Source organism: Agelaius phoeniceus, chromosome 6, assembly GCF_051311805.1.
Source record: "Agelaius phoeniceus isolate bAgePho1 chromosome 6, bAgePho1.hap1, whole genome shotgun sequence".
NCBI classification, from domain to species: domain Eukaryota; kingdom Metazoa; phylum Chordata; class Aves; order Passeriformes; family Icteridae; genus Agelaius; species Agelaius phoeniceus.
Window position 1 is genome coordinate 10,832,906 of NC_135270.1, and position 27,651 is coordinate 10,860,556.

Sequence of the window (27,651 nt, forward strand, 5' to 3'; positions counted from 1 at the left end):
CTTCCACCATTGAGGGTGAGCTGTGGCTGGGGTCCACCAGCACCTTGCTCCCTAGAGTCAGAGGGGACCGGGTAACCTTCCGGGGACGTATTGCAGCCCATCCTGCCACAGAATTTTGCTCCTGGGCAAGATCCACCCTGGACAGGGTAACCTGTTTTCCCGCCGCTCCAGAGGGACCGGCCGGAGGAGGCTCTACTCCGAGGGTGTCCCATAGAGCCCCTTGCCGCACCATGCCGGGGCAGCCCGGACCTTGAGGAGGAGCTGGTGCGCTCCCGGGCGCCATGGCCCCAAGGTGGAACCCATCTGAGGGTAGACCTCAGTTTGAAGCACATGCACCGCTGGGGCACATTCCATTGCGCTGGAGCACGCGGAGAACACACCGTCCTCGGGACAGACCCCACCGGGACATCCGCCCCGGTCCCGCCCCGGTCCCGCCCGTCCTTGTCGCGCTGCTGACGCCGGGGGCGGCCCCGCTCCCGCCCCGCCCCGCCCGCCGGACCAACTTCCATTTTAGGTGCGGGAGCGGCGCGGGCGCACGGCGGGACCCGATCGACCCCGCGCTCCGCACACACCGCCCCGCGCCGTCCGGCGGGACCCGGCCTGACCCGCGTCGCCGCCGCACCGGGCGCCCGCCTCGCCTCTCGCCTCGCCGCCGCGGCGGGACCCGCGGAGCGGGCCGGGCGGCCGTGCCGCCGCCGCGGGGCGGGACCGCCCCCCCTCGCTCGTCCACCGAGGAGCCCGGCCACGGTGAGTCTCGATCGCGGCTTCCGTGCCGCCGCTCAGGGGGCAGAGGGGAGGGAGCAGAGCCGGTGCGGGCCGGCGCCTGCCGGGCGCCGCACGCCCCCGCGGCGGCGGCGGGGCGGGACGGGCCGGTCCTCGCCCGGCGGGGCCGGATCGGGGCTCGGCCGCGCTCTCCTGCTGGGGCCGGTCGGTACCGGGCCCCGGGAGTCCCGTCCTGCCCGGGAACCCGTGCCAGGCGCGGCCGCGCCCCGCGGGACCGGTGGGGCGGCGGGGCCCGGCCCTGGCGGGGGCGCTGGCGGCGCCCGGGAGCCCGCGGGGAGCGACACAAAGGCGGCTGGGCCGGGCGGCCGCCCCGCTCCCCGCCCGGGGCCGCCGCCGCTCGCCCTGCCCGGAACAAAGGCGGCCCGTGTGCCAGCTTCCCGCGGCCGGCACCGGCGGGCCCCCCCGCCCTCGGGCGGGGATCGGGGCTGGGTCCCTCCGCGGGGTCTCGGCCGGAGCAGGGTCCGGTTCTCCGTCTGTGCGTCCGGCCGCCCGGTTCGGCTCTGCCGGTGTGCGCAGCGGCTCCTCGGCCGGTGTGTCGTTCGCCTGCGCCTTTGTTCTGCCGGGGAAGGGGACGGTGTGCCCGGGGGGGTCAAGTGTGCGGGTGGGGCTGCGGCTCCTCCTAATGGAATCGCTCTGAGCTTCAAAACAGCCCGACAGGCCCGTCCGCCCGAGCTCACAAGCGACACCGACACGCTTCCCGAGGAGGCAGGACGGTGCTGGAGCCGGCCTCGGGGGTCTGCTCAGCCGCCGGTTCGTTCTGACTCTCCCTTGGCCACACTGTCATTTAGCGACAGCCCGGCTGCCTCCCCCAGCGCTGGTCGTGCCTTCTCCTGTGACCGTCCCCGGCATCACTTTGCCCTGCACGGTGGGCATTCCTATGCCTCCTCGGAGCGTTGCTGAGAGGAGACTTAGCTTGGGCTGAGAAAGTTTGGGTGCCTCTCAGTCATGAGGGCTGCTGGCATCTGCGAGCCACCCGCGGGCTGGCAGAAGAGAGGTGGGGCACCTCCGTTATGGCCCTGGGCTTTGGGCGAGGGAGCCTGGACATCAAAGCTTCCTCTGATTGTTGGAGAGAGGGGTGGACCTCCTGGAGTGCCTCCCTCTCTCTCCAAGGGCTCGGTGCCCTTGCCCTTCCAGGGAGCCGGTGACGATGGGGCTCACAGGGCGTTGTCTGGGGGGCCTGGGCTGTCCTGTGACCAGCAGGAGCTGGAGGCTCCTCTCCCAGGGTTGTGGCACCCAGGGTTCTGCCCAGCTCCTGGTGAGCCAGAGAGAAGCATCTGGGTGCATGGAGCCTTGTGATGGTATTGAACTGCAGCTACCTGTAGTTTCACTGATGCCCTCCCTGTGCTGCACAGATGCTTTTGGACTTGACTTTCCAGGTCTTTGGTGTGGAGAATTGAGCTTGTCCTCAGCTTTGCAGGCATGCTGGGTTCCTGTAAGCCACGCTCACAGCTTCTGTTTGAAGTTTCAACTTCCATGCCCTCTCTCCTGGCTGTGGGAAGGTGGGGTCAGCAGCTGGCTGGTGACTCCCAGGCTCCAGCCTCTGCTGGAGCTCCTGCCAATGGAGCGGGGCCGTGTCTGCCAGGTCAGTGGCAAGAGCCTCGTCAGGAAAATTATTAGTCGTCTTCTCCAGAGTTACCTTGTCTGCTCCATCCTGCTCCCAGGGCTTTCTTGAGGCAGGTTGTTTACGTGCTGGTGTTTGCTCATGCTCTGTCAACAGCATAAAGGCAGTTTTTAAGGATCTGCTCTTCCACTTGGCTGGGTTTGGCTGGACTCTTGAGTGTGCAGATGACTGTCCTTTGCCGTGTGCAGCGTTGCTGGAATCTCGTGCGGAACCTTCCTGGAAGCGGTGGGAGGATGAAAGTGCTCGCTCAGTGGAGCATGCTGGGCTTGCCTGGGCTGCCGCAGAGGGGTGAGCCTCCTCCCTTCTGACACAGAGGTCAGGGCCTGATCGTTGTGGTTGAGGAGCCCTTGAGGCCATCCCTTCCCTAAAGATGGGCTGGGAGTCAGATGAATGGTCCAGCCCAGACCGCGGAGCCAGCGTCTGTCCCTGGATTGCCTCTCATTTCTTCCCTCCTCCAGCCTCTGGCACGGAGATAAGACCTTGGCCCATTGTATCTGCAGTGGAGGTGGCTTTAGGACACCCAGAAAATAATAGTGTGGCTTGGATCATGCCTGGAAGGCTGTTGGCTTCTCAAAATAGCTTACCAGTGTCTGTGGCCTTAGGGAGAAAGTGCTGGGTAAAGCTCTTGGTTTCCCTTCCCAACAACCCCTCAAAACTGTCTCTCATTTACTGCTGGCAAGGACAGAGCCCTTTCCCAAGACTGTGGTGATGCTGTCTCCAGGGAAGTACAGAGCTCTCCTGGCTCTGAACCCTCGTGTCTCTGCAGCACTGTGGCTGTGTCCTGTCCCTGTCTCGCTGACAGGGAGAAGCGGAACCCGGAGCTGGTTTGGGTCAATAGAAGACAACAGGTGTTGCCTGGATGTGATGACAAAAGCCGAACCTGGGCAATTCAGACGCTCCTCTGCGTGTGACACAGGGCTTGGCCAGCAGAGGAGGTTGTCCTCTGGCACGGAGTTCAGGAATGTGCCTTAGCGCTAGGCTGTCAGAAAGGAGTTGGATTTACGGGCTCTTGACCAAAGTCCTCGAGTTCTCTGAGGTGGCTACAACCTTTTCTTTGCTGTATATCATCTGAGGAGGCTGTTTGGGGGAGGAAATGGTTTCTTAGAGCCAGTTCTTGTGCTGGAAACCCCCAGCAGCAGGCTGATGAGTCTGTCCAGCTCCTGCCTGTCTTGTGCTTGTTGCTAATCCGCCTTCCTTCCCTCCAGGAAGGCTGCTGGTGTTGGTTTGGCACAGGAGTGCCTGTCCCTCTGCCCTGTCCAGTGACTGCTGTCTGTGGGGCCTGACCTCTGGATTAATGTGCTCTGTTGTGCTCCCGTGTGCCTTCAGCCTGTTGGAGGGCTTTGGGGTGGCAGTGGGTGCAGTGTGATCCTCCTGTTTCCCTTTGGCTGTGGACGAAGCAACTTTTCCTTGTGAGAAATGCTGCTTCCTTGTGGTGGCCTGTGCAAGGAGGGGTGAGATGAGTTGGCTCTGCTGGGTGTGGGGGCAAACCAGTGACTAAGGAGCGCAAGCTGCCAGGCGTGGTGCCAGGATGGGCCAACCCTTAACCTGGGTGCCAGTCACCTTTGCTTTCCTCTGCTCTTCCCAACCTGGAGCAGCTGCTGGTCGGAGGTTGGCAGTGGGACGTCTGCCATGGGTCCAAGTATGGACCTTGGACTGGGGTGGGAACAACTGGTCCCTGCTGCCCAACCCTCCATGCTGGCTCCTGCTGCCTTGAGGGAGATGTGCTTCCCTGCCAGGGGGTGCTCATAGGAGTGGTGGGTGCCCAGGAACTTGTGCCAGTGTCCCTAACCTCACACTGCAGGTCCGTGGTGACTTTGCACTGCAGAGCTCTTACCTACTGCAAGAATGCTTGTGCCATTGCTGGCCTGAGGGCCTGAGCCAGGCTTACCCTGTGTTTTGATTTTAGCAGGTCTGTGCCCAGATGTTTGTGCTGATGGGACGGGGAATTTCTGCTGTGGTACCAGTCTTGGTTGGGTGCTTGTCCAGGTGTGCCAAGCTTTCCAGCACAAACAGGGAAGGGTTCAGGCAAATTGGGGTGAGGGCCAAGCCCTGGGAAGAGCTCTCTTACAGCCTGGCCAGGGTGGTGGTGCTCTGGAAACATCTGCAGCTCCAGGGCTTGTATGAGATGCCCCTGGATGGGCTGGGGTTGGTGGCAGTAGTGTGCTGGGCTCCTGTGTGTGAGGGCATGAGCTGTTCCTGTACCTCCATCCTGGCCCTGACTGCTTCTGTTCCCCTGGGCGTTGGCCCTGGTCACAGCAAATGCCGCTCAAAGTTCACTAGCCCTCCTGGGCACACCTGAGCTGTACCTGCCACTGCTGGGTGCCCGAGGGCTGGGCTGTAGGCACCAGGTGTGGGGAGAAAGCAGCCAGAGTGGGCAACTCTCTCTTCTCCCCTCGTCTCACGCAGCTTTTGTAGCTGTGAAAGCACCTCCTGCATAGGAGAGAGGTTACCTGGGGGAGGGAGCAAGGTGGCCCCATGTGTGAGTTGGAAGGCCTTGGACTGGATGAATGTGGGGAACTGGTTCCCGCCCATGCAGAAGGAGGAAGGCGTCTGGCTGTCCCCAGACAATCCCTTTTCCTCTCAGCCCCATCTCGTGTGGCGCTGGGGCTGGTCCGTTCCGAGAAGAGCCCCTGGCTCTCTCAGCTGCTTCCTGGTGCTCCCGGTCCCGGCCCGGGCGGGAAGGGGAGGCGGTGCTGCTGGCCTGCGTGTGGGTATCTGCTGTGGGTGGGAGGGAGTGTGTGGAACTGCAAAGACGAGTTTTTCCGACCTGGAAGGGTGGGTCACCGGGGGTGTTTGCATGCTGCTGGCAGGCCCCTTGCCCAGTGGAGTAACACATTCCTGCGAGCGTGTTGCTGCATGCAGGGCTGCTGCTTGCCATGCTTGACTTGGCTGTGGGCAGGTCGGCTTGCTCCAGGGGGAGAGATGTTGTCCCCCTCCTGCTCACTGGGGTCTGAGGGGGAGGAGGTGGAGAGCCCAGGGTGTTTCTGGGAGAAATCCTCTCTGATGTGGGGGGCCTGCTTCTCCAGGTTGGCTTTGTGCCATCCTTACTCTCTCTTCTCTTTTTTGCCTGTTTTTACCTCCAGAGCACACTGGTGTGGCAGAGCCACCTGCTCTCCCCTGATCTCTGCCTAGGGTCTGTCCCCAGCAGCTGGCTGGAGTGGACAACCACTCACTTCCCTTCTTCATTCTCCTTTTGGCAGCAAGGGGAGCCGCCCTGTGAAGGGCAGGTGGATGGGCCTGCAGAGCAAAGCTCTGGTAGAAATGAGAGCTCTGAGGGGACTCATGCTTGGCTTCCCGGGGTGCCCTGTCCTGCCTTCAGGAGCCTTGGCAGCCCCTCAGTGTCAGGGAGCTCTGAGGGAGTTGTCCAGACAAGGAGATGATGAGGTGTGTGAGGGAGGCTGGAGAGCTGGCTTAGGGGCCACGTGTTGTGCTGGGGTTGTGGTGTTGGTGCTGCCATAGCTCTGCAGGTAACCAGCCCATCTCTGGGGCATGGCGGACACAGCCAGAGCCTCGAGGGGTTGGAAAACATCTTCCACTCTCTCATCTTAGGATGTTCCCAGCCCTGGACAGGAATGTGATAGCGCTGTGGGTGAGGAACCCTCAGATGTGTTCCCTGGAGGCAGACTGCTTCCAGCAAGCTGGAAGGCCAGGCATCTGTTCTCCTGGTTGAGCCATGCTGGCCTCCTGGCTGGCCCAGCTGGCTGAGGCTGCTCTGGTGGTGGTGCCCATGCCTGGCATTCCCAGCCTGGTTCCAGATCGTCTGCATGCAGGCCGGGGCAGTGGGGAGTGGCCCTTGGCAGGACGTCGTGTTTAGAAACTTGCAGGAAAGGGAAGCCACGATGTCATCTCCCGTCTGACCAGGAAGCGCAGGTTTCCTTCCCTTTGGCTCGCACAGGAGCCTGGGAAGGTGCTTCTCAGCGAGAGCTGGGGGTGCAAACAGTTGGGCCAGGGGGCTGGGTAGGATGGAGTCCTGCTGGCCTGCTGTCCTGTTTGTCCCTTGCTGTTCTGTGTGAGCGCTGGCTCCTGCTAGCCTGTGTGTGCACCTTGTGGGGCCTTGGAGTGCTCTGGGGGACTTGCTGACACCCTGCTGCAGCAAGGTCCCCCCTGTCCCCACCTCCAGCCGTGATTCACTCCCTGGCTCCTGCCTGATGCCTCTCCAGTGGCTTTCCTTCACCCATTCATTACAGCCCTTGGCAGGGCCCTCGGAGCCATCTCCAGCAGGAGCTGGGTACCTGATGAGGTCATGCCGAGCTGGGGCGTTCAGCCCAGCCCCGCGTGGTTTGTGCTCTGACTCAGCCCGTGGCCGCCCTACCTGCTCGGGGAGTCCGGGCTGGCTGGCGCGAGGGGGGGCAGGGGGTCCCTCTCCTGGGCCGCTCCCTCAGGCCGGCTGGTCTTAATCTCAGCAATTCCCTCCTGGCCACTCCCTCACCAAATGCTACTTCACCTGTTTGCTCAGTGTGGGCAGGGGAGGGTGTCTCCTTTTTAAGAGGGAAGGGTGCCCTGTCTGCCTCAGGGGTGCCCGGCTACCCTTTGGATGGGGTGATCCCAGGTGGGGTTGCTGGGAAGACTGGGGGGCTCTATCTCCTACCCTTGTCCCCACTCCTGGTCATAGTTCTTTGGTGACTTGCTGGAAAGGCAGATAGTGCTGACTGCCCCCAGCGGTGCAGGTCCTGTGCTGGTGCCAGTGAGATTCCCCTGTCCTCCCAGGCCCTGCTCCTTTGTCCACTGGTTGGAGCAGGGCCTGGAAGCCAGGACCGGTTCCTGGGGCTGCAGGTGCGGGACAGGAAATGATCTCAAGTGACTTCCTTGGGAAGAGGGCTGTGGGAAGTGCTCTATGCCGGGGAAGGGTCCCAGATCCATGTGTCTGTGTGCTGGGCTGGCACAGGTAGCTGTAGGTGCTTGTCCCCGTGGCCTGACGAAGGGAGGCTGCTCCTAGTCCTGCTGGGAATGCTGGCCACCAGACTGTGGCCTCTCTGCTTGGGCACAGCCAGCAGCACTTGTGAGCTCTGGAGTAGCTCATGTGCCCCTGGGATGGGGAGCTAGAGAGAGCAGTTTCCCCCATCTGCCGTGCCCTCGGCTTGGCCAGGCAGCCTCGTGTCTCACTGAGGGGACTTTGCTCCCTGGCCTCTGCCAATATGGCCCTTATCTCTGGTGTGTTTGTTTTCCCTACGGGAGAGAGGCAGCTGAATGGGAAAGTTGAGCCCGGCAGAGGGTGGGGGGACGGGTGAAGGGCAGGGACATTGGCATGGCTGGAGCCTGGGGGGCCGCGTTGACCTTCAGCTCAGCGCCAGCGTCCACTGAGCATTGTGGCCATGGGGACAGCTCATGTCCCCCGTCGAGGTGGCCGCTGTTCCTTGGGTGGAGCAGGGGCAGCCGTGCAGTCCCCCCAGCTCACCTGCTTGCCTCGGGCCGCGCTGGCAGAGCTGGGGGCTGCTGCCTCCCCCTGCCCGGGAGCCGCTGGGTGATGCAGGAGCCCGCTGGCTTGCCGGAGTGTGGCCTGCCCCGGGAATGCTCTGGCCCCATTCCCAGAATCCGGCGCTGGGTGTTTGTTTGCTGCTGCGCCCCCGAGGTCTGGTGCTACTGTGACAGGAAGCGGGGACGCCGGGGGGAGGGAGGCCGGCCGCCGGCTGGGGATGTGCCTGTGAAATCCCTTTGTCCCTGCCGAGCGCTCAGCTGCGAATTCCCACAGCGAGGAGAGAGCCGCCTTTGTGCTGCTGCAGGGCTCCCGACATGTGAATCTCCTGGCCCTGGGGGTGTGAGCCGAGGGGCTGGTGCTGAGAGGTGGCAGGGACCTTGCTTGCTACTGTCCCCAGGGTGGGGACCCTCGCAGCAGTGCCCCGTGGCAGCAGGGCTGCTGAGGTGTCCCTGGGCGGTGGGATGCAGCAGGATGTTGCTGGCAGGAAGGCTCTGGCCCTGTGGCCATCCCACTTGGGGGCTGCGGGTGGACAGAGTCTCTGCCTGGAGCCCAGCGGCTTGGCTGCCCTCCTGCACCCCTCTCCTCCCTGCAAATGCCCAGGGAAGCTCATCTCCCTTGCTCTCGCCATGGTGCTCCATCCAGCCGGTGCAGAGGGTCGGCAGCTTCCCGGCTCTCCTTGGAGGGAAGGAGCTCCTGGCATGCTGTGTCCTGGGCTGTGCTCAGAGGGGGGGTGAGTGGCCCCCGGCGTGCCTGGGAGGGACAGCTGCCCCGCCGCAGGATTGCTGGCATTCCAGCAGAACAATCCCAGCTCTCCACAGCCGACCCTGCACCACTCCGTGCTCGTGCTCGGCTGCCTCACTCTGCGCCCTGCTGGGGTGGCACCGGTCCGGTGACCTCAGCGCGGCCAGGGACACATCCCTTCCCCAGGGGATTGCCCGTGTTTCACAACCATCATCGGCTGTGTCCAGACCCGTCCTGCTGACCCGATGGGTATCTCCGTTCTCAGCCCCCTGCCCTGGCTCAGGGAACGACCCACGCTCCTGCTTCCTCCCCTCCAGCCCCACCCTGTCCTTATCGCTCCCTCCTCATCCTGCTCCCTGGCTGCCGGCCCGCTCCCTTATAAGGTGCGATCTGCGCCCGGCTTGCATCTCCAGGTGACTCCCCTCTCCTAAGGGAGGCTTTCCCAACCCATCCCGGCTACGTGGCCATCATCCCTGGCACTGGGGGCGATGGGTGAGGTAGGCCAGGTGGCGATCCTGCTGCCAGTCCAACCAGTTGGGTGTCAAGGGCGGAGGAGGAACGGCTCCGTGCCTGTCCCTGCCCGCGGCGCCACTCCTGGGTGTTCACCCGCCGGGCTCCTGCCATGACCAGCACCTGGGGCACGGTTCCCCCGGGGAAGGTGTGGCTAGGCCAGAGCAGGAGCAGGCAGGCGGCCCAAGGCGGTGTCCAACTGCTGCAGAAGTGCCCTTTCCTGGCCACCTGCCAGCCTGCCCGAAGTCCGCTGTGCTCTGTGACCTGCCAGGAGGAAGAGCCCTCCTGGGGGCCAGGGCAGGAGGTGGGGAAACCTCTCCCCTGATGCAAGCTCCAGCAGGGCCAGAGTAGGCTGGGGAATGGGAGCAAGGGGCCTCACTCAGCTTGGCAGCAAAGATGTGTCAGCCTGGGCAGGGGTCCCTCAAGGGTGGGTTGCTCTGAGGTGATGGCTGTGGGCACCTTCCTGCCTCTGGGATTGGGAGAGAAACAGCCAAAACTCTCCTTCACCTGCGCAGGGATATGGGATCTACTGCTCACCATCAACTGTCCTGCTTCCCCCCATGGCCTGAGGGCCATGGGTGCTCTGAGCTGGACATAGGAGCAGGTGAGCTTGGGCCTGTGGTCTCCCCTCCCATGCTGCTTCAGCCAGGCTGAGGTCTGAGGGTTGATGTGTGAGCCTGGACCCTGTGCTTGGCATGGGGAAAGATGCCAAGGATGCTGGCTCGTTTACTTTGTAGGTAATTGAGACTGACCAGAAGCCTGTAGTGAATTAGCAGGGCTGTGAGCCTGTGCAGGGCAAGTGCACTGCAAGCGCTCGGACAATTGCAGGCTTGAATTATTGATGGAGTTTCTGTTTTTCCTAAGTGCATCATGATAGGCAGCTGGAACCAGGAGAATTTGTTACTTCCTCTCTCTCTCTCTTGGATGGGATCTGGTGCTGAGAGCTTTCAGAGAGTGGGCAGCCAGCTGGCTCTCCTCAGGCCCTCAGGCTGGGAGAGAAAGGCCAGTTATTGGAGTGGAGTTGGGGACTGTGTTGCAAAATTCCTCAGGAAGAGCATCTCTCTTTGTCAGCCTGGCAGGTGGGTCTGGCCCAGGAGCCCCACAGGGGCTCAGCCAGCCTGGATGAGGGGCTGTGTCCATCCTGACTCTGGAGCTGGAGAAGGGCTGTCCTCGTGTTTTATGGTGTGGGGGGCTGCCAAGGGTGTCTGGCCATGGCGATAAACCTTGCCATGCGCTGGACAGGTGTCTGGGGGTCACAAACAAGCAGTGAAGCTGTGTGAAGGGCTGGGATATGGCAGACAGAGCTGATGCAGCTCTGTTCCCCCTCCCTGGTGGCAGCAGGATGATGGCAGTGTGTCCCATAGCAGGGTGCTGGGGCGGGGATGATGTGGCAGAGGAGATTCTGACTTTGTAGGTGCTTGGGTTGGACTTTGCCCAAAGTGTTCTGTGCTGAGGCAGCAGCCTTAGCCCCAGGGATCCCAAGACCTTTGGGTGATAGCTCTCCAGGGACTCAGGGCATGGGGCAGGGCTGGAGCAGGTTGTTGGAAGAATCCACGTAGAGGACTGTGCCAGGGATCCCCTGTGCTGCAGCGGTGCTGCCTGTCAAGCTTCTAGTCTGAGTCTTATCTGCCAGATCTTGTCCATTTTCACTGGCCTGTGGAGTACAATTCCCCATCTGCTGGTTTGGTCTGGGCCCCGGGGTTAATCTTTCTGTGGCAGACTCCAGGAAAACACTTCTGGTAGGGAGCCTTCAAAGCCTGGACTCCATCCTCTGGCAGAGGAGGGTGCAGGTGAACTCTAGGTGGGTATGTCTGTGGTTTGGCCCTGGAAATTTATTTTTCCAGGCAAAGAATTTATTCTGTGGGAAGGCACTTCTGCTGGAGAAGCTGGGGTGAGAGGTTTTGGAAGAACCTGCTGTGGCACAGCTGGCTGCAGCAGAAGAGCTGTGGAGGGCTCAGGGTTTGGGGTGCCTGTCTGTATCCAAGCCTTTATCCAGATGGGAGAAATGTGGTGGGGAAGTTCCATGCACACAGGTGGGCTGGCAGCTGCTTCCTGGCCAGCAAGGCCAGCTCTGCTCCCCAGGCTCTGTGACATCTCTCCAGTGGACCCGCTCTGGCTTTGGGACCTGTGGGCACAGCACAGGGTGGGGTCGGTGCCGAGAAGTTGGGAGATAAAGCCAGGGGGATTTAGGTGTGAAACTTCCTGAGTCGCTGCATTGTTCCCTGGGTCCCCTCGTACTGATTGCTGGGGGCACAGAGAGGATTCTGCCCCTGGGGTGAAGCTGCTCAGGGTGTGCTCTGTCCTTAGGTTTTTTGGTTTGCCCTGAACTGAGCCAGCTGAAATATTTTTGGCTTGCTGGGGTTTTTAAGTAACGGGTGTGTCAGCAAGTGCCTCTCTCATGATGAAAAGGCTTTCATGAGCCATCCTCAGAGCCGGTCAGGGTCTGGCTCTGAAGAATGCTCTGTAGTTGGATCTTCAGAGGCTGGGGGGGGAGGAGGAGGGGAATGGGCGCAAAGCGATCCCTGGAATTTCACCCTTGCGGGTTCCTGTGTACTTGGCTTTGCACTGTCACGAGTAGCTCACTGGCTGGAGGGAGCAGGATGCATAGCTGAGGCTCTCCCCTTCCTGCCCTCCCTGTCTCATTCCAGAGATGGCCACTGAGTGCCTGGGACAGCATCGGGACGTGTCAAAAGGGGCCCTATCCCTGAATGTGGGGCAGGTTCCTCACTGCTGGGAGGTGTATGGCCAAGTTTGGGGTTTGTGTGCCAAACCCAGGGAATGGCCGTGCTCCAGCCAGGATGGTGCTGGCTGTTTCTGAGGAGACAGCTCTTGCTGACCTCTCTGGACCTGGCACTGCCTCTCTGTAATTATGTCTTTAATCCCAGATCGATGAAGACAATGGCTGGAACGAGAGTAGAGGGAGCTGGTCTGTCCTGGTGGTGGAGGAAAACTGGGAGAGACCCCGTTCTGCTGGCACTTCTTGCCCATCATGGAGCTGTGTCCAGTGCTCAGGGCAGGAATGACAGCTGTGTAGGCAGTGCAGCCCCCCCTTGGCACTGAGTCCCTCTGTTTAACGTGGCCTGATCCTGCTGGGAGGCCCTCAGGTGGCCCCTCCTTGAGCATCCACTGGAGCCGGAGGGTGTGCGACCTGTCCTGTTCCTTCCCTTGCTGTTGTGTTTACTCCCTGTGGAAGGGACGGGAAGGAAACAGCCTCACAGCTGCTCTGGCCCCTTATCTGGGGCCCTTACAGCCCTGCAAGTTTCATTGTTAGTGTCCATGTTTCCCAGCCCCATTCCCAGGGAATGTGCAGAGGTGGGGATTTGGGGCTGGGGTGTTCCTGTGGGCTCTGTGGGCCCTTCCTGGCAGCCATGTGGGAACAAGGGGGCTCCTGTATCTCCTGTCCATGTTTCCCACAGATCCAGACCCTGCTGGTCTACACTTGCTGCAGGCATGATCCTCTTCATGAGACCAGACCAGCCAAGTCTCTCCATGCGCTCAGGGAGTCTCTGCCCTCCTGTGCCCTAAAAATCTGCCTCTTCTGCATTGGGACAGTTGAGGGCTGGCCAGGGAGCACAGCTGCTTTGACAAGGCCATGTTGTAGAGGATTGCTTCTCCACAGTTCCCCTCTTTTAAAGGGTTTGCTGAAATACCACTCTGGAAACAAATCCCATTAAGCCAGGGGGACTGCTGGCTGGGATTTTGGATGCTGCAGTTGCATAGGGTGTCTGGGGTGGTAGGACTGCTCTGTGTCCTGCTGGACAACACTGGGATGTGGCAAGGATGCACTCCCCTTCCATCAGGGGGTCCTGGAAAGGCTGAGGATCTGTGCCCCTGCTTACAGTGGATGGTAGCCCACCAGAGATAGGGAATGTTACGCATGGATGAGAGCTGGGATGTATCAGCACTGTTCTGGGAGGCACCAACCCTCTCCTTTGGAGAATCCTGCAAATCCACAGGGCAGGGGAGCAGCAAGGAAAGGTCAGAGCCATCCCTGCATTTCCATACAAGGCTAGGGGAGCTGATCTGATGGAAAAAGCTCAGGGAGTACCTGTTGCAAGGTGGGAGGGGTGGAAAGCTGCATGCATGAGCCAGGAGTAATGTTTGGGAGCCTCCAAAAGCTTCTTGGGCTCCAGAGTGTGGTGGGCTGTGTTCTCCCTGGGGTGGGTGTGCTGGGTGTGCCACGGCTCCTTCTCCTGCTGGGCACCACGTGGGCACAAGTAGAGCAACTGGATTTTTTTATTGATGAAGGCAGATGACAGAGTGGCAGTGACCAGATGGTGGAACGTGCTGTGGGCGCCCTCCAAAGCACTTGGAAGACATCCACCCTGCATGGCTGGGCTCCGTTGCGGCAGTGCCACCGTGGCTGACACACGAGGGAGGCTTTGGGGAGCAGAGCCACAGGAGCAGTGGGGAGGGCTTTGACAGATCAGAAGACTTTACTGAGCTGCTGTGCACCAGCATGTGCTGCGGGATGGGTCTGGAGGGGCTGCAGGAGGTGGCAGGAACAGGGATGCTGCCTGTGCGAGCTCTCAGCACCGGGTTGTCCTTATCAGCCCTCTGGGGCGGTGGCACCGGGGAGGGGAGTGGGCAGAGCCGCTGTTGGAGACCGTGGGAAAGCAGCCTCTGTGCTGCCTGCCCGGCTCGAGCGAGTCCCCACATGCCTGCCATGACTGCACAGCTTTGGGAAAACCTCTCGGGCTTGCAGGGACTCGGCCGGGCTGCGCGGGAGGGGTGGAGGCTGAGCCCTGGCCACTCCTCTCCGCCTCTGCCGTTTCTCCGTCGGTGGGAACAGTGAGGGCTGCTGGAGTCTCCGTGGAGCTTGGGGGCTGTTGTGGGAGCAGCGCCGCATTTGCCACCCCACCAGCCTGACCAGACCCATCCCTCAGAGGGGAGGGGGTGGGAGAGAGGCGCCCGTTTCCCAGTTCCGTGCCTGCCCTACCTCCTGTTGAGGGCTTCTTGTGTGTGATTTTGACCTGCTCCCGCTGTCCCTGCAGCTCTCTTCCCTCCTGCTTCCTCAGTGTGGTGGCTGGGCTGTTTCTCCCATGACTCTCTGCGTCTAGACCTGGTTGTCCAGTGCCTTTGCCAATCAAACCTGAGCTTCCTCCTCTGACAGGTCTGTATGGAAGAATATTGCTTTTCTGTACCAAAATGTTGATTATGCCTCACTTGCTGTTCTCCTTTGGGCGGGGCTATTGGAGGGGTCCAGGCCAAAGCCCATCCCCAGGTCTGTGGGCTGAGGATCCTTGGAGGGAGAGCCTGGTGGATACCTGGAGGGTGGTGAGTTTTGGCAGCAGTCAGAGGGGCTCATGTGATCCCCCTAAAGGATTCATTCCATCCTCTTTCCTGGCTAGGAAGGAGCTGTGGAGCCAGGGCTGTCTCCCCATCTCTTACCATACTAGGGAGGAGGGAGCAGATAAGTAGCATGGCCCTCTCCCTCCACCCTTCCCTGGAGGAAGCAGTAGGATGTGGGTCACTTCTTATTCTTCAGGAGTGTCCCCTGCCCCACCCTGGAGACATGCCCTCCCCTCCTGCACTGTCTGCCCGCAGCTTTTCCTTGCCCATGAAGTGTTCCCTCAGCCCACAGCAGCTCTTCTGAACTTGGCTCAGCCTCAACTGTTTGCTGTGCTGGGGGGACCTTCCATTCCCACAGTGCCACTTTTCCAAGCTTTAACGCTGGGGCAGTTTGCAGCTGAGTCCTGCTCCAGGACCCTCTTGCCAGCTCTCTGGTGATGGGTGGGAGCGGGTGTTAATGCCATAAGATTTTTTTTTTCCTGTTCTGAAAATCTGTCTTAATGAAATCAGTCTCTTCTGACCGCTCTTCTCTCCTCCTTTCCTCCCCCAAAATCATGTGCAGTGAAGAGAGGGGCTCCTGCCCTTCTGGCTCATTTTTCCCACCCTCACCTTGACACCAAGCCGCCTCTGCTTGTGCCTCCCCGTGCCCCCCGCCCTGCCCACCCTGGGCACCCATCACCCATGGACGACTCGGAAGTGGAGTCGACCGCCAGCATCCTTGCCTCTGTCAAGGAGCAGGAGGCACAGTTCGAGAAGCTGACCCGGGCCCTGGAGGAGGAACGGCGCCATGTCTCAGCCCAGCTGGAGCGAGTCCGGGTCTCCCCACAGGACGCCGGCCCGGGCTTGGCCAACGGCACGCTCACCCGGCGGCACCAGGTAAAACACCCCCTTGGCACAGGGGCGTGCACAGGCTCCTGGAGCCCCTGGAGCTGCCTCCCCTCCTGGAGCCCTCCTTGGATACGGGAGGTGGAGGAGGGCCCGGCTGTTCTTGTGGCACTGGTGTACTGGAGTCGGTCTGGGGGTGTGCAGGCCACCCTTGGCACACAGAGGCTTCAGGAGAGGAGGTGCCAGTCTGGAGGGTCTTGCTGCCAGGTCGGCTCTGCTCTGGTTTTGGGAAGGTCAGAGGTTGGCTGTGCTCAGTTCGAGGGCATCTCTGCTCCCCATCCCTCTCGGCTGCTTGGAGGGCAGCTGAAATGCTGAGGCTGAGGTGTGCGTCTCCCTCTGTGTGTGACAAAGGACAAATCCCTGGACTCTCTCTGTCTCCACATGGCCAAGCCAGGGCTGGGAGAGATCTTCTCTACAGGGCTGGAAATGTGGTTTCATCTACCTTGGCTTGAGGCGTCTCCTCACTTTTTCAGGCTCAGTCTTGGAGAGGGGTGTTTGGAGGGCTGGTGCATGGTGGTGTGCAGGAGCCAGGTGCCTTTCTGGCTGTGGAAGGTGGTGGTGCCAGGAGGGATCTGTGGGGCAGGGCAGGGTGGACAGAGGAAGAGTTCAAGTGTCAAACAGCAGCACCCTGTGATTGCTCACCACGTGGTTCTCTCAGGCCTGTGGGGGCCTCTGCGGTCACTGGTGACTCCTGTGTCAGGAGATGTGGAAGGTGTCCAGGGCCCTGCCAGGGAGCAGGGAATGATTGTGGCCATTCCATCAGGAGCGTGCAGGAGAGCTGGTTTGTCGGGGTGTCTCTTCTGACTACTCTTGCCCAGACTGACCTAGAGGAGATTTGCTGCATGTGGCACAGACCCCTGAGGAGGGTGCTCCTCTGCTGGGGGTCCCGTGGGGTGCATGGTGGGTGTCTCTGTCAGATGCATGAGATGGGCTGCTCAGGCCCTGCAGGAAGTGAGGATGGGTGTAGGAGATCAGTGTAGTAACGGGCCTGCTGCCCTACTGTGTTTCAGAACGGACGTTTCCTGGGCGATGCTGACCTGGAAAGGCAGAAATACTCAGATCTGAAGCTCAACGGGCCACAGGTAGGGGGAGCTCAGCCCTCTGGCTGTGGGCAGCCTGCTTGCTGTGGGAAGGTGCCGGGGTGCCGGACAGTGCCCCAGTGTCCCCATTCCAACTGGGACAGGGTGATTTGGGCTCCTCGTGTGGCCACCCTGGCTTAAAGGTACCTTTTTCCAAAAGGCATCAGGGCTCCCTGTGAAGAAAGATCTCCCATCCAGCTGACAGCAGGAAGGCCCAGATTGGTGACAGGGCCTGACTGCCTATCACTTTCTCCCCTCAGGACCACAGCCACCTCTTGTACAGCACAATCCCCAGGATGCAGGACCCGGGCCAGATCGTGGAGGAGACGTACACCATGGAGGAGGACCCGGAAGGGGCCATGTCGGTTGTGTCTGTGGAGACATCAGACGATGGGACAACTCGGCGTACAGAGACCACGGTACGGGCCTGGGGACACCATGGAGGGACAGGGCATGGTGAGGGACCCTGGTGGCTGGGTGCTCTGCCATGAGCTGAAACAGGGTGGGAAATGTACCTGAAGTAAAATGCTGGGCTGGAAGGGGAATCTGGGAACACAGGGACATGATAGGCTTCCTGATGTGAGCATGTCCTGCATGTGTGTCACCCCTTCCAGGTGAAGAAAGTGGTGAAGACTGTGACCACGCGGACGGTGCAGCAGGTGCCGGTGGGGCCCGACGGGCTGCCTTTGGAGACATCCCCCGTCACCAGCAACTACGTCCAGACCATGGACAGGAACTTCCGCAAGAACGGCAACGGGGGCCCTGGCAGCTATCTGGGCCAGGCGGGCACGGCCACCCTCCCTCGCAACTACCACTATCCCGACGGCTACGGCCGCCCCTACGAGGACGGGTACCCGGGCAGCGACCACAGCTACGGCAGCCTGTCCCGCGTCACCCGCATCGACGAGCGCTACCGCCCCTCCATAGACGCCTACCGGGCCCCCAGCCGCCAGGACATCTACGGCCCCCAGCCCCAGGTGCGTGTTGGGGGCAGCAACATGGACCTCAACCATTTCCACCCCGAGCCCTACGGCCTGGAGGATGACCAGCGCAGCGTGGGCTTCGAAGATGTGGACTACGGGCTCATGTCTGACTATGGCACGGCCAGGAGGGCGGGCACCCCGTCTGATGCTCGGCGGAGGCTCAGGTACGTGGCGGGAGTCTCTGGGGTGTCCCTTGAACTTTACCATCCTTGGAGGAAGGAGGACCATGGACGCAACACTGTGAGCTGAGTCAGACGCGGCTCGCACAGGAGAAAACTTGCATCCGCTTCTAATTGTCTGCTTAATTGGTGGTTAGACCTGGGTGCTAATTGAGCTGGTCGTCCTGCAGCCAGGAGTTCCAGTGGGCAGCTGGATGTAGCTCCAGGCCCTTCCCTCTGTGCCACCAGGGCTGTGTGTGCCCCAGTGTGGCACATTCCTCTGGGAGCGGTGCCTGTGTGGGTTGTGTGTCGGGAGCAGCTGCAGTCCCATGATTGTGCTCTCCTTGAGCCAAGAGCAGCCCCGGGAAGGGGAGCTTAGGCCAGGCTGGGGTGAGCAGGGCTCAGTTCCTGCACAGCCCGACCCTGCTGCAGGGCAGGGTGGGAGAAGCTGCTCAACCTGTTTGGCAGCAGCAGCTTCTCCCCCTTGTGTGTCTGTGGTGATGGCTGCTCCTCCAGCTTGCTGGGCTATGCTGCCCTCGGAGGCCAGAGCAGGGTCCTGGTGGTCCTTCTTGCCCTGCCAAACATTCAGGATGTCACCTGCCTGAGGCTATGACTCCTGCCCATTGGTCTCTTGTGCCAGCTGTCCCTGCACAAGCGCTGCTTTCTGCTTTGCTTCTGGCTGGGCTGTCAGCAGGGCTTTGGGCAGGTTCTAGGGGTGGTGAGGTAGCATGGAGCAAGGGGCTGAGACAGAGTCCTGGAGATGGAGAAAGGACTGTGCCAGCACCTCCTGAGTGCCCCAGAGTGGGCCCAGGCAGACAGGTAAGTCTTAGCACAGGCTGCCTAAGATCCTGGGACATAAAACAGAGGCAACAGGAGGGACCTGGGGGAAAGGAGGCTCTTGCCCCAGCCCCTGTGGAGATCTCCCTGATCCAGGTGCATGCTATAAATCTGTGGTAGCTCTTGGCTGCCAGAGGGACTGAAGGAGCAGCTTTGTCTGTCCTTGTGGCTGGTGCCAGCACAAGTGCTTCTGGGCTGTGGTGAACCAGTCGGAGCAGTTGTTCACCCGGATAGATTTGCTCGGCCTCCTCGCTTTGTGCAACTTGTGCCGGCTGGAGGAGGGCACGCAGGGTTGCTCCAGGCTTCTTCCTCCTTGGGCAGCCCAGGACAAGCCAGTGTTGGCAGTTTTGAGGACATGGCCATCAGGGAGCATGTTGGGCAGAAGGTGTTACACAAGTAACCCCTGGCTGCTTGTCCAGACAGAGGCTCTGGCTTGTGTACTTTCCCTGGGCTGTGTCCTGGGTGGCCTTTGAGACCATGAGTCCTCTCTGCTGCGCAGGAAGGTGTCTGTGCTCCTGTTCCTCCATGTCCTGCAGGAAGGGGGTTACAGGAGTCAAGTGCAGGAACTGCAGCCAGGTGGGAGACTGGGGTATGTGGGTCATGTAGAGGGAGAAGGTCAGCTCTGTTGGAGTTGCAGTAATGGCTCAGGGTATGAAAGATGGGTTGTTGGGCCCCTGAGCCAGCTCTCCCTCTCCCTGGGCAGAGTGATAAAGATCACAGCAATCTGTGGAATCCATGTGCTGTTGAACTTGGCTTGTCCCCCACCTTCTCAGTTACTGTCCACACTGGCTGCCCAGCTCACAGGAATGGGAACAGGGAGAGCAGCATCCCCCCTGCCTCAGAGATGTTTGTCTTGAGCAGGAGCCTGGCTGTTAACGACTTCCTTTGGGGAGGCAGCTTGCCAGGCACGCGGAGCCCGAGGAGCGCCTCGAGCCGCGGGACGCTGTGCGTGCTAGCTGCCACCGGCTGCAGAGAGCTCCAGCCCCTGCTCTGGGGTTCTGTCAGAGCTCCCTCTCTGCAGGGAAGAGGGTCCTTCCCGTTCCCTGCCTGCCCCATCTTGCCTGGAGGAGATCCTGCACAATTGCAGGGTGGGATCCAGCACCACAGTGGGCTGGGAGCTCCCTTTTGGGTAGCGCGAGTCTGGGCACAGGAGTGGGATCAGCTGCCAGTTGTGTTGGAAGGTGTTGGTGACTGTGTCTTGCTCCAGCCTCGTGCTGCTGCTCCTCGGCACCTCTGAGCAGCCAGACATGGGTCATGTCCCCACTGGGACCTGCTGGAAGCCAGCCTGGCAGCCTGCTGCCACACCACGGCTGTGCCACTGTGCCCAGGATTGTCTGACTGTGGAAGTGACTCTAAAGCTGGTGGCTTGGGCAATTCCTGTACCAGAGGCTGTAGGAAGGGAAATGATGGCAGCAGCAGGACCTTTCCACCATCCTTGTAGGGATACTCAGGGGCAGGAGCTGCCTGTGCCTGATCCAGGAGCTCCAGAGGTGCATGAGCAGCCCCTGGGGCAGGTGTGAGCTGGAGTGGAGGTACAAGCCTCTCCTTGGGTCTTGCTTGAATGTGCTCTGTGCTCTCACAGCAGGGATGACTGAGCTGTCCCCTCCCATCCCTTTCTGCTGGAAATCTACAGGATTCCTCTGCCTGGGGAAGGATTATAGTGCCAGTGACTGCAAAAATGGGAGAATCTGGGATTTGAGAGGTGTATGTTCTGGGGGTGGGAAATGTTACTTTGGCATGCGGGCCAGTAGTTACACTTAAACTTCTGTGTGCTTGTTTGGGCTCATTCCCAGTGCTGCCAGTCTGTGGGTGAGCTGTTCCTGGCCAGGGCAGGGTCTGGGACCATGGCTCTTCCCCAAGCCTGTCCTGGGAGCCACGAGGTTGATCCCTGGAGGCTGTGTGGCTCTTGGTGCCCAAGTCAGCCTGTCCCCAGGACAGCAGCACACCTTGCCTGTGGGGCTGGCTCTTGCCTTTGCAGGAGTCAGAGACTGAGATCCAGCTTCATCCCTTCTGGTGGGCTGGAAGGGGCACTGCCTCCCCCTGGTCCAGGGCTGTGCTCAGACGCCCTCTTGCCCTCTCTCCTAGGAGCTATGAAGACATGCTGGTGGATGAAGTGGCCCCCGACCGGTACTACTGGGCCCCGCTGGCGCAGCACGAGCGGGGCAGTCTGGCCAGCCTGGACAGCCTGCGGAAAGGGGGCCCGGCCCCGGGGAACTGGCGCCAGCCGGAGCTGCCGGAGGTCATCGCCATGCTGAGCTTCCGGCTGGACGCCGTCAAGTCCAACGCGGCCGCCTACCTGCAGCACCTGTGCTACCGCAACGACAAGGTGAAGACGGAGGTGCGGCGGCTGAAGGGCATCCCCGTGCTCGTGGGGCTGCTGGATCACCCCAAGAAGGAGGTGCACTACGGTGCCTGTGGAGCTCTCAAGAACATCTCCTTCGGCAAGGACCAGGATAACAAGATCGCCATCAAGAACTGCGACGGGGTGCCCGCGCTGGTGCGCCTGCTGCGCAAGGCCCACGACATGGACCTCACCGAGGTCATCACAGGTAGTGGCTGCAGGGAGGGCAGGACAGGCTGGCACCTGGGGTGGGGTCTGTGGTCAGGGAGCAAGCGCTCACCTTCCACTTGTGGCCTTGCAGGGACGCTGTGGAACCTGTCCTCGCACGACTCCATCAAGATGGCCATCGTGGATCACGCACTACATGCCCTGACCGATGAGGTGGTCATTCCCCGCTCCGGCTGGGAGCGGGAGCCCAACGAGGATTCCAAACCCCGCCATATAGAGTGGGAGTCAGTGCTCACCAACACCGCTGGCTGCCTTAGGTATGGATCTGACAGAGCACTGGCCTGGGTTTGGGCTGCAACACTCCTTCTGGGCTGTTCCTGGCACTTGCAGAGGACTGTGGAGCAGCTGCTCTCATAAGACAGCTGCTGGTGGTGCAGGCCTTGAGTTTGGAGGCATGTACCCACGGTGAGGGGAGCTACAGGAGCTGTTTTCTCTCTTGAGCTGTGTGGGGTGTGGGCTGCCCCTCGCCTCCCCTCAGCTGTCTCTCCCATGAGCGTTCTCTTCTGCCTGCCAGGAATGTGAGCTCGGAGCGGAGCGAGGCCCGTCGGAAGCTGCGGGAATGTGACGGGTTGGTGGACGCCCTGATCTACATCGTGCAGTCTGAGATCGGCCAGAAGGACTCTGACAGCAAGGTACCACAGCAGGATTGGTGTTGGGAAAGGGAGAGCCTGCGTGGGGTGCACCTGGCGCTCTCGGACCAGGAAGTGTCTGGCACTCAGCCTGCAGTTTGGGTTGGAATGTTGGCCCTCCAACAGGGGCCTGATTGTGTCACTCATCCCCACACCACTGTCACCTGACTCAGGGCTTCCTGATCAGCCTGGATAAAATCTTGGCTTGAATTTTCCTTGATCTTTAAGCTGAAGGCTGGGCCAGGCCCTAGCTCGCAGACCTGGAGTACTGCTCCCTGTCTCTGCGTCAGACACTCTGGTTCTCTCCCCAGCTGGTGGAGAACTGTGTGTGCCTGCTGAGGAACCTGTCCTACCAAGTCCACCGTGAGATCCCCCACGCCGAGCGCTACCAGGAGACGCCCCTTGTCCCTGCCAACAACGCTGGGCCCCACAATGCCAGCTGCTTCGGGGCCAAGAAGGGCAAAGGTTCGTGTGCCAGCAGCAGGGAAGGGAAGGAGGGAGGGGAGCAGAGACAGGTGTTGAGGGTGGTCTGGGGTCTTTGTGCTCCTACTCGGGCATCCTCGTGTGAAGCCTGAAGGGCAGCTTTCTCTGGAGGCACAGTGATCCCTGCTTCCCTGGCTCTGGGAGCTGTTGCTTGGCTTGCCCAAAGCGTTTGACACAAGCTGTGGTGGCGGGATGGTGACGGGTACATGTCCACTAATTCCACGCCTTCCCTTTTCTCCTGTGTTGCCCCTTCCCCTTCCCTTTGCTTTCTTGCCAAATGATCTGCCCCATGATGCTGTTGGCACTTCTCTCCTCCTGCCTCCCCTCTCTCCTGTCCTTCTCTCCGCCTCACCAATAGACGAGTGGTTCTCCAGAGGTGAGTGCACTCTTGGTTTTACTTTTTCCATGGTTTAATTGGGTGCTCTCTCCAGCTCTCTTTGCCCCCCTCCCCAGCTGGGCACATTCTGCCTGCAGTGTGGCTAATGTCCCCAATGTCCCCTCCTGCCACATGCTGGTCGCTTGGCTTCAGCTCGCCTCTGGGCTTGTTCCTGCAAGTGGCAAAGAGCTGTTGGGCCAAGGCGGGTGGGGAGGAGTCTCACACCTCTCCACTTGCCCTTCAAAGGTAAAAAGCTCCCAGAAGACCCTGGTGCCGACACAGTGGATTTTCCCAAAAGAACAACTCCAGCCAAAGGTATGTTCCTTGAATGATTTTGCAGGACCTGGGTGTCAGGGCAGCTTTTGCTACAGCAGCCTGGGAGATGAGCGAGTGAGAGGAGCTGTTTCCATTGAAGTGAGCCTCTCCAATGGGCAGGAGTTGGGTTTGGAGCAGGAATGCCCAAGGCATTCCTGGGCATTAAAAGATGAGCTCTGCCAGTACTTGTGAGCATCTTGTGCATGGATGAGGTCTGCGCTGCCTCAGGACAGGCTTCAAAGGGAAATACTGCCCCCGGGGCTGAGCGACAGCACAGTGACACAGCCCTCTGTGGTGGTCTCAGACTTGGCAGCACAGTTGCCCTCTTGCCTGCTCCTCACTCCTGGGCATGAAGAACACGCATGAGTTAAAGCTAAAATCTCAGTCTTAAATTGTTCCTCAGCCATGAGGATGAGGAAGGGTCATTCCCAGAAGCCTCTGGGGACAAGTGTGAATCACAGCCCCATACCAATGAGTGGCTGAGGTTTCTAAAACCCTGGGGCAGCCCGGGCCTCTCTGTGCCAAAGATCCCACTCCTTGGGAGCCTGGGTAGAAGCTTCCAGCTTCATCTGCCCAGCAGTACCCCTTTGGATTAGGCAGACACTAGTAGAACCCTTGGATAAAGCCTTCCTACCCTTGTCCTCCTGGCAGGCTATGAGCTCCTCTTCCAGCCAGAAGTGGTGCGGATATACATCTCCCTCCTGAAGGAAAGCAAGACTCCAGCCATCCTGGAGGCTTCAGCAGGAGCCATCCAGAACCTGTGCGCTGGCAGCTGGACGGTGAGTGCCCGCGGAGCTGGGTCAGGGAAGGGGAGCTGGGAACACCACCCGTGGGGCTGGCTGGCAGCGGTGTCCCCAGCCCCGGGTGACACGGTGGCCCTGTGCCTCCCCGCAGTATGGCCGGTACATCCGCTCAGCCCTGCGCCAGGAGAAGGGGCTCTCCTCCATCGCCGACCTCCTGAGCCACGACAGCGAGCGCGTGGTGAAAGCGGCGTCCGGGGCACTGCGCAACCTGGCCGTGGACCTGCGCAACAAGGAGCTCATCGGTGAGGATGGCACGCTCCCTATATCCATGCAGGCTGGGCAGGAGCTTCCTCCTTCTCCTCTTGGCTCCTGGGGAAGTGTGTGGGCACAGCATCAGCCCAGCCTCTGTCTGCTGCCCTCACCCAGAGCAGAGAGTGCTGAGCTCTGCAGAGAGGGAACAGCAAAACAGGTCACCTGTCAGTGGTTTTCCCTTCAGACCTGTTTCCTGCTTGTTCACACCCAGCTGTTTATCCTTCCCAGGCAAACATGCCATCCCCAACCTAGTGAAGAACCTGCCTGGAGGCCAGCAGACCCCTGCCAAAAACCTCTCTGAGGACACAGTGGTGTCAATCCTCAACACCATCAATGAAGTGATCGTGGACAACCTTGAGGCGGCCAAAAAGCTCCGGGAAACACAGGGGATCGAAAAGCTTGTGCTGATCAACAAATCTGGGTAGGCTCTGCTCAAAGGATGATGCCAGGGGTGGAGAGGGGCTTCACTTTCTCCAGGTTTCCAAACATATCTTCCTTCACCTCTTTTTAGGAACCGCTCAGAGAGAGAAGTCCGGGCAGCTGCCCTCGTCTTGCAGACAGTCTGGGGCTATAAGGAGCTGCGGAAGCCCCTTGAGAAGGAAGGCTGGAAGAAGTCAGATTTCCAGGTGTGGGGATGCCCTGTGGTGGCCCGGGTGGTAGGTGGGATCCTGCAGTAGGGCAAAGGGTGTTCCTGGATCTTAGCAGTACTGGCCTGTGGCTCTTCACCTTGCTGGTGGCACTGGGCACCCAGGGAGGTGTCCCTGTGCTGTTTTTCAGCCAACGGCCAGCAGGAAGTCTCTGCTAGGAACACTCTGTGAAGTGTCACGTCCTGTGTCTCACATGAGGGAGGATTTTTGTCGCTCTAAGTGCTGCTGTGGCAGTGTTGAAGAACAGGACTCTCCTAGGCTCAGTTTCCTTCCCAAAAACAGGGATTGCCCTTGCTGCTGGAGAGCCAGGCACTGCCCCAGTCTAGGCAGGCCCCCCCACTCTGATGGGGATGCAGTAGGGGCTTTGGCACCTTCTGCTTACTTTGGGTTTCCACTCAAGGGCTGTGGGAGGATTCCTGGGTTTGTGCTGGTGCTGGAGGGCTGGAATGTGCTGATTAGGAAGGAACCTCTGGGCCCAGGATCTGAGTGGTCACTGTCTGTTGCTGTAGGTGAACCTGAACAATGCCTCTCGGACCCAGGGAGGCAACTCCTTTGATGACAGCACCTTGCCTCTCATCGACAGGAACCAAAAAACAGGTATGTGCTTGTATTCAGCACCAGTACCTGCCATCATCCCTCTGCCTTGTGGGGCAGCTGGTGTTTGTCCTCTCCCTTGCTCTTCAGCTTTGGCTTCCCTGGCAGCTCAGCTGCTCACACAGGGCGATTAGTATGGGCCTTGGGTGGCTTTCCTGGCCATCAGTTTGGGCCTTAGATGGCTTCTTGGGGCTGGCACTGTAGGTCCTGTGTTGTCCTTGGGTCACAGAGCTACAGCTGCAGCTGGGCCTGGGCTCCCCCAGCTGGGGCAGGGACCAGTTCCTCTGCAGCTCCTGACTGCAGGAACTTTTCCTGATGTGCTCTCCTGTGCTTGTAGACAAGAAATCCTCCCGGGAGGAGATCCAGATGAGCAACATGGGACCAGGTAGGAGAGGGACTCCCTCTCGGTATGGGGGGGAGCAGGGCAGTGTCACATCTCCTGCGGGGGTGGTGCAGCCCCCCATGGAGGTGACACGACTGACTGACTGACTGTCCCCTCTCCTGCTCCAGACAACTATTCCACACTCAACGAGAGGGACCACAGCAGGACGCTGGACCGATCCGGTGACCTCTGCGAGATGGATCCGGTGAAGGCAGCGCCGTTGATGGTGAGCAGCTCTCTTTAACTCGGGAACAGTGGGATGGATGGGTGCAGGAAATGCCACGTCACTGTCCTGTCTGCCAGAGGAGAGGAGAGCTGGGCTCCCACAACTAACACTCCCCATGCCATGGCCCCTACTAACCGCATGTGTCTGCAGCAGGAGGAGGGGCAGGAGTCGCAGCCTGAGGTAGAGGAGGAGGAGGAAGATGCTGCTGTTCCCTCCCCCGTGTCGGTATGTCCCACGGTGTCCTGCCCAATCTGACAGTGGTGACAGATCCTGCTGTGCTCTTAGGGGTGCTTGGCCAGCCAAATCCTGCTCCAATCACTGCTGCTGCAATCACTGGTGCTGTGATCCTGCCTCCGCCCTCACTCCCTCTCCAGCCTTAACACTTGTCCCTCTCTCTCTCTCCACAGCAGAAGATCTAGCTGGCCTCCCTGCCTCTGTTCCATTTGGGTTGATAATATATTATATATATAAATATATAACTCTTCATGGTGGAATGGACCGACTTTTACCTTGTCTTATTGTTGGAATTTTGCTGGACTCTCTGTGCCAACCATCCAGCCAAACGCCTGGGCCGGGTCCCCAGGGCAGCCCGGGCCACTCGGTCTCCTCCGGGCCGCTGCACCTCCCTGTTCTGGGACACCACCACTGAGAACTCCTCCTCCCGTCCTCCACCACCTCCTTCCTCCTGAGAGTAAAACCTTCCTGCCTGACTCTGCCGGATCAGCCGGCGTGGATGCTGCACAAGGACTCGGATCTCTGCCTTGACCAGGAGCTGCCTTCTCTCCCACACCTTCCCCCTGCTCCGAGGTGTCTTACAGGGACAAGGACTGGGACCTCACTTGCCGCCGCCTTGTTTTTTGTTTGGTTTTGTTGCCTATAGGATATATTTTTTTGTGTGGGATCACTCTTTAACCAGCGCCATGGGGACAGCAGGAGCATCCCTCCTCTCTGAGGGCTGCAGGACCAGGGTCCAGGGGCTGGAGGCACAGGGGCCAGGGGAAGGAAAACCAGCAATAACGTCTCTTGCTTTGCTCTAGATGAGGCTTTGGGGGCATGGGAAGGGAGATCCAGCTCTGGATCCTGCAGAGGGGGCTGGATGGGGCCCTGGCTCCCACCCAGTGCCTGTGTGAGGAGGATCCTTCTGTGAGGAAGGAGGTCAGTGCTGGGGCATGGGCCAGGGTCCCCACGGAGGGAGGAGATGCGGCAGGGTTTTGGGGAGAGCAGGCGGCTCGGGGCGCACTGTGCCGGGCCCCTGGAGCTGGGATCCCGCAGCGCTGCCCCGCTGACTTTATCTTGACACGTGCCTTTCTTTTGCCACTGTGAAATAGCTCTTTGAATCGTACTGTCCAGCTGCTTCCCTGGGAAAGGGGAGTTTCCTGGCCTTCCGGCAGGGCTGAGCTCTTCCCTTCCCTGCTGGGAGCCTTACCTGTCTGCAGTGGGGCTGGGAGCCTCTTGTGGGGGGAGCCCAACCCCCCTGCCCTCACTAAGAGGGTGCGGGGTGCTCATCTGCATCCTGGCCTGGGCTGCCACGGGAGTTGGGATGTGCTCCTCCTCCTCCTCTTCTGGCTGTGGTGCTGGGGCACATCCATGTGCTGTGATCTTTTGGGGGGCCCTGGGGCTCCCTGTGCAACTGGAAGCTTCTGTAGGAGGCTGCAAATTGGAGCAGGAGCCCTCCCAGCCCTGGGCTTCCCCCAGGATGGGCTCTCGGGGCATGGGGAGGTGGCAGGGGCAGAGCTGGTGCCTTGCTCCTGCCACACTTCCCCCCCAGCTCTGGCTGGGCCTGCCCTGCTTCCAGCCCCACCTCAGCTCAGTTGGGTTTTGTTCTGGGATCTAACTCTTCTCTTTTCCTTTAAATATGTAAAACACTAATTCCTTTTTTAATTTTTAATTCCAAATGAACCAAAAAAACAGCATCCCCCTTCTCTCCTCCTTGGCCCTGGTGGGGAGGGGGGCCAAGGAGGTGGGGAGGGGGAAGCGCCAAGCCGTTCCTTGTCTGATTCCTGTGCACACTCTTGTAACGCTTTTAAAACAAAATGATTTTTTTATATAAATAAAGTTTTTAAAGTGTGA

General features: G+C 60.3%; 1 protein-coding gene across 4 annotated transcripts; it reads left to right on the forward strand.

The window, feature by feature from the left end:
- Nucleotides 1-468: 468 nt before the first annotated feature.
- On the forward strand, nt 469-27,651 carry CTNND1 (catenin delta 1). Of its 4 annotated transcripts, none has more exons than XM_054634714.2 (20): nt 469-747; nt 14,066-14,184; nt 14,926-15,239; nt 16,259-16,330; nt 16,588-16,746; nt 16,942-17,474; nt 20,391-20,854; nt 20,948-21,131; nt 21,389-21,506; nt 21,815-21,968; nt 22,345-22,362; nt 22,609-22,677; nt 23,329-23,456; nt 23,572-23,722; nt 23,961-24,153; nt 24,244-24,358; nt 24,889-24,976; nt 25,311-25,358; nt 25,484-25,581; nt 25,732-25,980. In XM_054634714.2, the coding sequence occupies exons 3-20, from the start codon at nt 15,045-15,047 to the stop codon at nt 25,834-25,836; spliced, it is 2,892 nt and encodes a 963-aa protein (XP_054490689.2). In that variant the 5' UTR covers nt 469-747; nt 14,066-14,184; nt 14,926-15,044; the 3' UTR covers nt 25,837-25,980. The 4 variants fall into 4 exon arrangements, with proteins under 4 accessions (XP_054490689.2, XP_054490685.2, XP_054490686.2 ...); XM_054634710.2 differs by lacking the exon at nt 25,732-25,980 and adding an exon at nt 25,989-27,651 and having other exon boundaries at nt 470-747; XM_054634711.2 differs by lacking the exon at nt 25,732-25,980 and adding an exon at nt 25,992-27,651 and having other exon boundaries at nt 470-747.

Excerpts from the sequence above, each read along its gene's own strand:
- CTNND1 (XM_054634714.2), top strand. The coding sequence starts at position 15,045 with ATGGACGACTCGGAAGTGGAGTCGACCGCCAGCATCCTTGCCTCTGTC. Across the intron at positions 21,507-21,814 it reads AGAAGGACTCTGACAGCAAG|CTGGTGGAGAACTGTGTGTG; the intron begins GTACCACAGCAG and ends TTCTCTCCCCAG. Across the intron at positions 25,582-25,731 it reads TGAAGGCAGCGCCGTTGATG|CAGGAGGAGGGGCAGGAGTC; the intron begins GTGAGCAGCTCT and ends ATGTGTCTGCAG.